The 13,006-nt window shown below is 36.9% G+C and overlaps 1 protein-coding gene across 1 annotated transcript in view; it reads left to right on the forward strand.

Moving 5' to 3' along the window:
- Positions 1–2,121: 2,121 nt before the first annotated feature.
- The window catches only part of LOC139119107 (ATP-binding cassette sub-family C member 5-like), a 37,111-nt gene continuing 26,226 nt past the window's right edge, over positions 2,122–13,006 (forward strand). Inside the window, exons 1-3 of the mRNA XM_070682745.1 lie at positions 2,122–2,208; positions 11,530–12,091; positions 12,841–12,999. Of these exons, the coding sequence (XP_070538846.1) occupies positions 11,559–12,091; positions 12,841–12,999 (692 nt within the window). The 5' untranslated portion in view covers positions 2,122–2,208; positions 11,530–11,558. The remainder of the gene's footprint in view (positions 2,209–11,529; positions 12,092–12,840; positions 13,000–13,006) is intronic.

Raw genomic sequence — 13,006 nt, forward strand, 5'->3', positions numbered from 1 at the left:
AGTTGTTTTCCGAAGTTTGCCGACGGAGGTGAAAAGAAATAGACAAAGGGATGGCAGCGGGGATGGAAGCTGGGGGGGGGGGGGGTTTCTGAGATTCCCAGGCTTGGGCGGGAAGATGAGGAAACCACTGAATGAATCGTAGGGGAACAGTTACGCACAGATAACTGTTTTCCTCTCTAAACTTTAGTTTTTGCTAAAATACCATAGAATACCACATTTATATTTTAAAACACATGTGATTATCATTTCTCATGGTTGGTTGGTCGCTGCCACTGAAATGAGCTCTCAACGTTCGACTTTCACCTAATTAAGTATTTGACTGTCACGTGATGATATCGAGATAATCACACGATGCCATCTCGAATGGTAAGAGCAAAATTAACATTCATGACAAAAAATGCACACTCAAATATTAGGACATTGCACGTTTAGCAATGGATTTATATAAAATTTTGATATTTTCGAACTTCCAATAGAAAGTAAACTTGAGACTTGGTTGTATCTGTTGATTTTTTTAAGGAAATGCACTAACGATTTGCTTGGTCATCTTACTTGAATGTTTCCCCAATTCTCCGCAAAGCCAGCTAGCAAAGCAACGCTCGTGGAACAAAAAGACGTTTCCAACCGATTTCTTGGCTGGCATTATTTCTCACGTTAGTGGGTATAGGCGGATTAGGCTCTTGTTGTCAGCGGACGAGGAAATTCCATTTATTTTCTCCCCTTACGTTTTTAACAAGATCGTTATTTTTCTATTGCTTTCGGGAATTGACGGTCTGATAGGGACGACAGGAGTGCGTGAAATTTACATTCTCTCGGTATGCTATAATTAGTTCATCTGAAAATAACGCGGCCAGAGTTTGGTCGCATTTTGTATCATCGATTTGTTGATACGCTCTACCATGTGTGAACTTTATTGCGAAAAACTAACTTTTGGATTTTCACAAAAAGAAGAAAGTGATAATTTTAATTTGCTCCACAGGCTTGAAAATGAATCCACTAGAGCAGTAGAATAGAAACGTGCACGTGTTGTGAAATGTAAATGTCTGAATATCTGCCCCTGTAAAGCAATTCCTATCTTAATCTCTTAGTGTAGACTGCTCCTCTGTGGGAACAAGTCGCTAGTTTCCTATACATAACTGAAGAAGGAATATTTCATATGCAAATGATCGCTTTCCTTCTTACTTCCTCTGTTTGAAAACGTCATTCGATCATTTAATACCCGCAGAGTGTGTGTGTCACCAATTTCCCCACTTTACATCTTTCTAGATTTCCACGTGAGGTGCTTTTACACCAAGGCCACACGCCACAACAGTTGCCTGAGATTGAAAGTATGTACAATAAAAGTAATGTGACATTTTGTTTGTTAGTATGTATCCTTAATTGTCAATTACATGTAACTTCAGAATACTGATTTGTTGCTGTTATTTCAATTGTTGTGTTGTCCTTTCAAGTACATGTAAAGAAACACCAAAATAAGGTTTCGATGTACAAGTATCGTAGACGTAAACGCGCACAGGGCCGAACTATACATTTCTCCTTACGTACACACCGCATCAATAATGAACCCACTTAAGATACTCGTGCGGACCATCGCCCGTTTTTAATTTAAGGGACCACCCCTGCCGTGGCTAGAGTAAGCTTTGATGAATTTGTCAATATTTTTGTTATTTTAATATTTCTGTTTTACTTTCCGGCTGTTTGATATTCAATTTCAATCAAAGCCTCTCCAGCGTTTTGCCGTCTCCTTTCCAAGCAACAGTAAATGAACGGCGTCCTTTGCTGGGACAGCACCACGGGTGTGTCAAGCTAGCAGGTCAGATACCCTGCATGTAAGCGTGCTCGCTGTCGAGATTTATTTTCGGTCAAAACAACAACAATTATTATTTTTGTTTTAAAACTTCTTAAAAATCATCACAATCCTCAAATATCGGCACGGTGGAGTTTAATTTTTTTATAGTAATTGTAAACTTTCACTGATTGCCATTTCCCAAGAAAATTATCTTGTGGCAGAAAACGCGTACATGCGCACACATATTGTACGAGAAAGTGAGTGAGGGCGTTGTTCATGTCCGATTCTACAACGGTCGCAGGGGCATGATTATTCACTCTACCGAAAAGCGTCCTGAAAGTGTTTATACGCTGCATAGTAGCCTTCCGGGGCAATTACCTGACAGTCTGAAGGAAACCCACGGCTGTTGTTTGTGTTAGGTATGTCTTCAACACTTAATTTTTTTGACAGACCATTTGATATACTACTAACCAGCACATTTAACACGTTTTCACATAATAGTCACGCAGCTAGCCATGCGTATACATATAGAAGTGCCAGTGTCAGGTCGGCTTGTCCAAAGTTTAGGGGGTATCCAAATTTTACTTCCTGGGATACAGAAGATATTTCACTTTCCTGGCGATTTTTTTTGAGCCAAAGAAATAATGGCCAAAATTTATGGCTCCATAGAATTCTTATTTCATACGCCCTCAAAAACACACCGGCACATTTATGCACACACTATCCTTTCCCAAAACTGTAGTTCTGATATTCCCTGATTTGTATTCACCTAGGCCAGTTGCCTATATATTCAACAATTTCATCTCCAATTTCAACACCACTGAAAGCAATGGGGTCGGACCAAACCTTGATCATGCTGAAAGGGTCAGGGATTTTCAAATACAATTGGAATTCGTTCAAAGAGATCCTGCTATGGTGATGTGTACCATGGAATTTACTGACACTTAATATCTTCTTAGCAATTTTTTCTCCAAATGAAAATATTTTTCTTGTTTTTACGAGCATTGTGAACAAAAAATGCAGTAGTCAATATTTTCGTGTTTAGGACGACGCAAGCCCTTGATTTACCATTGTTAGCTTCGACCTTCGAGCGTTCCCCCGCCCTCCCTCCCTCCCACGCGTTTGCTTGCTCTATTTTTTTTCTCTGTATTCCCCTTCTTTGGACTCATCCACTTGTATTCTTTCATCTTTGCTCTGAACTTGGTCCGACCAGCAGCGCTTCGTCCGGCCTACAGTAGGGGACTGTGGCTCATAACTTATCAACATAGTATACAAGTAGTTGACCTTGACCCCCGGCCCCACACTGCGTGTCTGTCTACATTAGAAGTAGAAGTGTAGCCGACAATTAAACTGCAAAAATTCAGGGATCATGTCTAAATACATGAAATAGTCAGTTTTCCCTGCAGGTGATAAGACGAATATACGAAGCTGTAAAATAACAGCAACTGTTTAAAACTCTAAATCTTAAATCCCTCCCTTGGGGCTGGATGCATTATTGTGTTTGTGTTGTCAACGAAAAGGGTGACAAAGGCTGCACAGTGTCCTTACAATAATACGGGGTGAAAGGTCGCAGACCTATTGAGAAATTGGGTCATCTAGTTTACAGTGTGGGGTTAAAACCTTGTGGAGTCGAAGTGTTTTTCAAAGACTTGGCGCGAGGTTTATAACCTGAAACACACAACCTTTAACATGTAATACACAGCACTAGAGGAATTCAAGTCGAACGCTATCAGTGCTTACCTGTGAACGAAGGAAATGTTCATTTAGCCTGAGAAATGTTTCACTTCAATGAACGATGTTTTTCAGCAAATCAGCATTCAGAACTTTCATTGTGAATGGCTGAATGCTCGCCATGACTTAAGGTGGAGCCGCACGTTGCAAACCCGGTTTTTTTCGAACGAATATTTCTCATCTAAGGGAGTGTTCAGTTATTATGGCCGGGGTGGGCGGGCAAAATCCAGGGGGGTCACCTCAAATTTGAAAACTGCAAAGGGGGGGGGGTCATGTATTTTTCAAACAGCTCAGAGGGGGGTCACTTAATTTTCATAAGTATCCGTCCCGTCAAAAAGCAGTTTCAGTGTTCAGAAATATTCTGGGAGATAAAAATGATTCGTTGCATGATTTCATTCTCTGAAGGTATTCACCTGTAAATCTGAACAAAAGTATAATTATCTGTCACATGAACATCTCGACTGGATAACTCTGAGGCTTGTCTTATTGTAAATCAAGCTCACTGCACTGAGGGCGATGAACAATTCCTATTACTTACATATTAGAGATATAGCAAGTTTTGTCAGGGAAATTATTTAACAGTTACCTGTACGAGACTACTAGAACCATGAAAAGTTAAATAATACTTTTAGGTGAAATTCCAATATCATAATTGTTGTCCACATCTGAACATTTAAATACCCTATTTGAATCAAGTACATTTGTATCAATTATCAAACACCTATAAAAGCACAAATTAATTTAGTTTAGCTTTTAAAAAAAAATATTCTTAGTTTTCTCATAGACTCCAATGTATAGTGAATCAACATTTCGGTGAAATTCCAAAATCCAATTTCTTGCACACATATCAACCTTTAATCATCCTAGGCTAACTAAGAACTTTAAAATGAATTATCAAATGTCTATAAATACACAGATTTTGATAGTTTTGTATTGGAAAAAAATTATTCATTTTCCTCATAGACTCCCATGTACGGTGAATCTACATTTTGGTATAATTCCAAAAATCTAATTTCTGGCGAACACATCCATTTGTCACCACCCTAATCTAATCAAGTACATTGATATCAATAATCGAGAGTGCATAAATATATGGGTTTACCTATTTTTGTATTGGAAAAAAATTATTCATACTTTCCTCATAGACTCCCATGTATAGTGAATGAACATTTTCAGTGAAGTTCCATAATCAGATTTCTTGTACACATAATATGCACCTTTAACCATCATATTCTAATCAAGTACAATTATGTTAATTATTGAACATCTGTATATGCACAAGTATACCAAGTTTTTCATTGGAAAAAAAAATTATTCACAATTTTATCATTGACTCCCATGTATAGTGGATGAACATTTTTGGTGAAATTCTAAGGTCAAACTTTTTGTCCGCATGCCAGTTGTAACAACCCTATTTTATTTAAGTACATTTATGTAAATTATCGAATATCTATAAATGCACAGATATAGTTTTGCATTGAAAAAGTATTACATAGATTTCTCACAAATGTATGAGAAAATATATGTATACCATGTATGGTGAATCAACATTATCAACAGCTGATTTTTAATTAAATCAAAATATCAAAATTTTGTACACACACGCTTGCGCAAAAATATTGCGATCCATCAGTAATTTCTGCCCAACCCTTTTGAGGGGTAATTTCAAAATTATAGCAAGTCAGAAGGAGAAATCTGATCATTAACACCTTTTGAGTTTTGTAAGGAAGGTCATTTGAAAAAATCTAAGCTCTTTTTGGGGGGATTCTATTGCTCCATACCCCGAGGTGTTTGTGTGTGCAGCTTTACTCAAGCAATGTGGGGGGGGGGGTCATGAATTTTTTGTCATCTTGAAAGGGGGTCATCCATTTTTGGTACAATGGGGAGGGGGGTATCACTTATTTTGACTGAAGCGCAGGAAGAATTTGCCGGCCCACCCCCGGCCATAATAACTGAACGCTCCCTAAGATAACAAGAAAACCCCCTCATACCATATATCTTCAGAAAGCAGAGAGTCTAAAGTTTAGTATAGTAGCAATAGTTGACTCGAAGGATGAAGGTAGTGTATATTGTGGGGTAAAAAACCTCAATTTCGGTATTAATGATAAAAATTAAAGAAAGTCAAAAACTTGATACTATTTTCTGAAATTTAATATTTCATTTGAAACAAGAGTATATGGGGAAAAAACGGCTATTTTAGTTTGCACCATCTACCTTCATTCTAAAATGGCTAGGGTTGAAAGACTGACACTCAAAAAAGTGATTAAAATCATGATTAGCAAAATTAAAATGCTTCTTACTCAAAATGTAAGAACTTTATAGTCTTTTGTTATATAGCATTTAAAAACATAATGTGAAAATTTCAGAACATTTGACCCAGTCACAATGGAGTTAAATTCTTTGGAAAACTTGAAATTGGGAGAAAAGAGAAGCCAGGTGCTTTGCATATATTTGCATAAATTACTTCTTTATCACGCAACTTACAACTGCTTGACAAGCTAAAAGGTAAATCCAACAAATATTTTAATCTAGGGTTAACAAATTAGTTAAAGTTGAATAAATATTTGCAAAAATGTGATTTTGAGCAAAAAACATTGTGTTTGGTGCACGACTACTTAAAGGCGGAGCCTCCCTTTAAAAGGAAGCGAAGCTATGGCGGCGTTCATTATGTAAGTGGACATACACCAGGTTTGGCGATTTGAACCGACCGTCAATCAAACGCTTGTATAAACTCTGTTTGCAGGATTAGCAAAAGGCGCCAAAAGGTTGAGATCAGTTTGTGTAATTTATGTTACAGAAATCAAACATCGTACTGGCCAAGTGTTTGACTGGGAGGGGAACTCCACTAATGCGAGATCCTGGGATTGAAAATTGCGGCTACGCTAGATGTTTTGCTTTCTTCACTATCAAAGAATGTAGAAATATTAATATCTATCATTAATAAAGTTAGTGTTAGTACTAATAGAAACATTGAAACAGCAAGCTATAGAATATAGCATATGACGGTGATTCTAACTTGCCCATGGTGACAACTTGATATGGTGGAGGCATCATGGGCCAGTGGCTATAGAGCAGTGGACTCACGATCAAAGGATGGTAAGTTCGAGCCCCGGCATGGCTGTGGTGTTGTGTCCTTGAGCAAGGCACTTTATTCCTCATTGCTTCTCCCCACCCAGGAGTGATGGGTACCTGGTAGGATAGAGGTTGTTATGTGTGCGTTTAGCTCTGCTGCGCTTATTGGCTGCACATGTGAGCTGTTGTCTGCTCCCCAGGGAGTTGAGTGGTATCATATTAGGTCCAGTGACCAGGGGTAATAATAATTGTAAAGCGCCTTGATCACATCTACTTGTGGATATGTGCGCTATATAAGAACCAAATATTATTACTATTATTAATTATATCCTCTATATTGTCAACAGTCCATTGTCTTGATTTTGTGTAATTAACAGCAATAGGGCCATTCCGAGGTCAAATTCTAATTCATTTAGTTCTCTATTTCACAATATAAAACAAAACAACAGCAGATAAAGCCCCTGTATGTTTTTATTTGCACATCTGAATGCTAAAAAACATTTTGAAATTAAATGCATCTTGGTGAAATGGTTGTTGAGGATTTTTTTAATGCCGCGTAAGGATAAAATAGGTACTAGGCCTAATTCGTTTAGCTTCGTAAACGTCAGTGTTCAAGTATTCAGATATGAACACCATGCTATCCGTTATGTTAACGATTTGGCCATGCACCAGAAGTAACCTTAAAGGGAAACGGTCGTCGGAACTGCGCCTGTGCGAGTTTCTTGTTTACAAACAATTCATTTAGTGCACGATATCTAGATGCATCTCATCATCATAGCTGCAATAGTTGAATTGTACGATGTAGATTATGAGAGACATGTTTTAATTTTCATCAATCACCATAGTACCATAGATACAGCGTTTACATTTTTCGTATTGGTCCTATACGGCCTTTGAGTGCAGTTCAAACGACTGTATCCCTTGAATCAAAACCGTTGAAGGAACTAACTTAAACTTAGAGAATGGGTGACCTTTCGAAGGAATATTTCTCATCTAAGATGACAAGGAAACTCCCTCATACCAAGGCTGAGAAATCTCTTAAATATATAAACCGATTGTAACCCTTGTTATTTAAAGACGCTACATTCCATCGGACAATCCTGAGAACGTACTAGTCATGTACTGGTTAAATATAATCAGTAACGTCTGAAATTATATATTTCATTTGAAACAAGAGTATATGGGGAAAAACGATTATTTTAGTTTGCATCATCTACCTTCATTCTAAAATGGCAACGGTTGAAAGAGTGATTAAAATCATGATTAGCAAAATTAAAATGCTTCTTATTCAAAATGTAAGAACTTTATAGCCAAACAAAATAGTCTTTTGTTATATAGCATTTAAAGAACATAATGTGAAAATTTCAGAACATTTGACCCAATCACAGTGGAGTTAAATTCTTTGGAAATCTTGAAATCGGGAGAAAAGAGAAGCCAGGTGCTTTGCATACATTTGCATAAATTTACTTCTTTATCGCGCAACTTACGACTGCTTGACAAGCTAAAAGGTAAATCCAACAAATATTTTAATCTAGGGTTAACAAATTAGTTAAAATTGAATAAATATTTGCAAAAATGTGATTTTGAGCAAAAAACATTGTGTTGGGTGCACGACTCCTTAAATGTGGAGCCTCCCTTTAAAAGGGCGCGAAGCTATGGCGGCGTTCATTATGTAAGTGGACACCAAACAGGTGACACGCGGGCACACGCTCCAGAAAATGCCACTTTTAAGTTTTTTTCCGGCCGCAAAAACGCAGACAGACTGCCAAGCGGTCAGCGCGAAGGTGCTGCCGATCGAACTCTTTGGTTATATTCAAATTCAAACGACTGTATCCCTTGAATCAGAACCGTTGAAGGAACGAACTTAAACTTAGAGAATGGGTGACCTTTCGGAGGAATATTTCTCATCTAAGATGACAAGGAAACTCCTTCATACCAAGGCTGATAAATCTCTTAAATATATACGCTGGTTGTAACCCTTGTTATTTAAATATGCTACATTCCATCGGACAATCCTGAGAACGCACTAGTCATGTACTGGTTTAATATAACGTCGTCAACAATCTCTGCCTTTTTTAGAACAGCTTAATACGGTATTGACAAGCATAAATTTAGTTTTGGACACCTTTTACATTCTTCCTGTACATTATTAAACGGGAAGTTACAGGACCGTGGGCGCACAATAGGGGGTTACTGATGATGCAACCATTTGCATGCACTTGGCGGGAGTTTTCGAATTTGCATTGCATCGCTTTGACCATATGAGAAATTTGAATAATCATGATTGACACTTACGTGACATATGCAAAGAGGTGTCAAATAGCCGTACAGGGAACACGTTTTGAAACATGTGCGTTCTACGAAAAAAGCGGAACATTTTTGCAGTTTATTTTCAACTCAAGTTTAGTCGCTATGTATTCACATACGTCATATGTAAAAGTAAATTACAATGAACGCCTGAAACATGTCAAAATAATGGGATTCTGGGACCAACCACGGCTCGTCCGATCAGAAGCGTGGCTTTTGGCATTTGCATAGATTTACGATAATCCGGCTTTTACAGGAGAAGTTCCTGTTTAAACGATTTAAGTTGTGTACTTTTAGGACAGAGAGTTAAAACCGAGTTGGTTAAGACATGAGAGAGTTGACTTTAGAGTCATCCCCGTGGCTGTTTAGCAATAAAGATATAATGTGGTGTATATAACCGACAACTTGGTGTCAGCTTCAGTAACTGAAAACGTTACGTAACGATCCCCGACTGATACCTCTTGACTTATAGACCGTGAAGTAGCAGTCGTGACAAATTGGTGGAGAATCCGGAAAAGTTTGATGCTTATTACACTTACTAAAACAACGATATTACAAAAAAAAGAAATACCCTGTACCAGTAAAGACGTTACCCTAGCAAACCGTCAGCTGTACATGAATAACACAGTTAGGTTAATGACAAAGTCACAAAACTCATTTATACATTGTCAGTTACTTTGAGTCCCTACATTGAATTCACACTGATCAAACAAGCTCTATGATGAAACTGGAAAATGATACAAAACGCGACCAAACTCTGCCCGCGTTATTTTCAGATGAACCAATTATAGCATACAGAAAGAACAGAAACTTCACAAACAATCGAATGCTGATTACAGCGACAATCAAAAAGTAAGAAAACACAAAAGATCCAAAGGTGTTACACAAAACACAACAGTCAGACCACAATATAACAATTCTAGCCTTTCTCTTTGAGGAACAATGACAATCATCAAACCAAGGGCAAGAGATTACAAAATAAATAAGGCAACTAAGGAAAAGAGACCCCCACTGAGGTTTTGACACCAGTTTCCTAACGAATGACAACGTGTGAGGTACGGTTACAAGTCACCGATGTCAAATGACTCATATCAACTCATTATACATTCATAATTATGTTATACTAGCCGTAAGAATAGTGAAGTAATGATCAATTCATAAGTAGATCATTCAAGAATTTGGCTCAAATCAGTTCATTGTTTATTGATGTATGACTTATGTACAGACATTCCTTAAATATGCAAGTGAGCAAATAATAAGAAAGTCGTGCACATAAACCATTCAGCGTAAGTAGACCTACGGATGATATATATATATATATATATATATATATATATATATATATATATATATATATATATATATATATATATATATATATATATATATATATATATATATATATATATATGTATATATATATATATATATATATATATAATATATATATATATATATATATATATATATATATATATATATATATATATATCAGAGGTTAGGTAAAAATAAGAGCATTAAATATTGATCTCTGTCCAAATTATAGAAGTTCATTGAAGATACTAATGATGTAATAATTTGAAAGTCGCACTCATTAAACGTTGAGTATAAGTAGACCTAAGTATGTTCAATTAGTACATGAGGTTTGGTGAAAATAAGTATATTCAGTATCGATACCACATTGCATAAATTAATTTAATAAGTAGATGAGCTAATAGTAAACACGTCGTGCTCATCAAATATTTAGCATGAGTAAACTAAGTATGATCGATAAATATCAGTAGTCTGGTTTATGTCGGTGCTTTCAGTATTGATATGTGGCCTAATTACAGAAATTCATTAAATATGCAAAGGAGCAAATAATTGGTATGTCATTCTCATAAAACATTCAGCATATCTAGACCTAAATATGACCAAAATACTTCAGAGGTCTGGTGAAGTTCAGTGTTCTGAATTTCAACGTGTAGCTTAGTATAGAATAATTTGTTAAATATGCAAATTTCCTCCCGTCGACACGTTTGCATAATAAGACCATGGAAAAGTTTAAGTGCCCGAAAATTAACACCAAATTTGTGTATGTTCTTGGTACTGATTTGCAAATTCAGCAATTTCACAAATTCATTAACTATACAAATGACCTATAATAATAATGCAAGCCGCGTCAACAACAATCTAATCAGATCTAGATGTTCTCATGATGATGCCATTTATGATATTTTAAAGATCGGTTTATAAGTTACGACTGGAACTAAATCCAGCTAGCGACAGACAGACAGACAGACAGACAGACAGACAGACAGACAGACAGACAGACGAACGGAATGACACGCACGTACATGTACGCAAGCGCACAGTTGCGAACACTAAGTCTTTGAATTAGCTGCATGCTTTTCTAGCGAAATGCGCAGTATTATTGAGTTTGTGGGTTCTTGGGTTCTCAATTTTGCTGAAAACTCTTTGACCATTGATTACGTAGGAAATGTTTGAATATGCTGTATCTAAGCGGACCCATGGTTATACCTAAATTCCATAAACAGCATGCTAGGCGCAAAGACATGATTTAGAGTAATGGTTTTCTGGATTAAATGTAAAAAATCTAAATGTTATGCTCCCTTTAAATTCCCTTGCAGGTTTCTAGTTAGTGAACAATGATATAAAAATGGAAGACACAGATAAAAGCAGTCCCAGTGCAGATATAGGAAACACAGAAGGAAATGCCACCAGCCTCAACGAAAACGGACTTGAAGAAGTGGAGGACTCACCGATGTCAGAAAATGACGGAGATACGTCAGCGGAACAACAGAACGGGCAAGACAATAAGAAGAGTGCGGATAAGGATGGTGAAGCAACAGTTGCTAGGGAAAACATTGATACAGATGAGAAAAGTATAGATGATTCACACTCGGACAGCGACAAACATGCTTCTGCTGTAGACATGCAAGATGATGGAGACAGCGTTGAAGATGTCACCACAGGCGATGATTCAAAATCGCTTGTTAGAACTGAAAATACTAGAAGTGATGACAACATAGCAGAACTTGAGTCTGGGAAATCGTCCGTAAACGACATCGGCTTCATGGAAATTCCGTTAGATGACGAAGATGAGAGGACGAAAGAAAGAGGAAATGCACCTCGGAAATGCGGAAAGTACAGTGACACCATGAGGGTACTTTTCCCAATCAGACCAAGAATGTAAGTATCTGTAATGGGACGCCATGTATATCACAAGATTAGTTGTTGCTACTATTAAAATGGTGTACCAATACCAGTATGCCATGTTACATTTGCATGATTTCATGGTAATGGGCGTATTGACAGCAAAGCAATCATGTTTTTTACAACTACATTAATTAAACAGCTGCATGAAAAAATTAAGAACCGCACAAGATGTATTGATATTGGAAAATAAGCAACGATTACACTTGTGTATTGAGGTAGAATGCGCCTCAGGGACAGATAGTCGGACTTTTCAATCCTTAGCAACGTTCTGTTCTATCGCTGGAGGGGCTCATTTCGAAGCCGATGAAGTAAAAACTTTATTCACAGTCTTATTTATTTATTTGAGTATTTATTTACTTATTGAAAATTTATTTTCTTCAAAGAGTTAAAACAGATAAGGTGGCGTTTTAAAAATGTTGGGTAATTTCTTTGCCTCGTACCAAAATTTGCACTGTTATCTCTGATTTCTATTCCTGATTTTGAAAGAGAATGGTTCAGTTTTCTTGAGAAAGGTTAAACGTAAGTTTAAGTCTTTCAATTTTGAGGCGCGCCCTGCCAATAGTGTAAATGTATTGAAAGTGCTGCTTTTATTTAGTTTGTGGCATATTGTTTTTCAAACATTGTCCTCATACAAATAATTACGAACAAGATTGATTCTTCTAAATTTAATTTCTCGAATATATTTACTTTTTTCGACTTCATTTTATCCAAATATGCGACAGGGACAAATCCAAGAGCCCGTTAGACCAGATCGGATTGTTTTCCTTCATGACATATCACTGGGTCACAAGACTTATGGTTTTGGCCTACAAGAATAAACTGACAATGGAGAAAATACTCCCTTGTTCAGAAAAAGATGCTGCCATGGTTAATGCATTGAGGTAAGAC

The sequence above is a fragment of the Ptychodera flava genome, chromosome 19 (genome assembly GCF_041260155.1).
Source record: "Ptychodera flava strain L36383 chromosome 19, AS_Pfla_20210202, whole genome shotgun sequence".
Classification (NCBI taxonomy): Eukaryota; Metazoa; Hemichordata; class Enteropneusta; family Ptychoderidae; genus Ptychodera; species Ptychodera flava.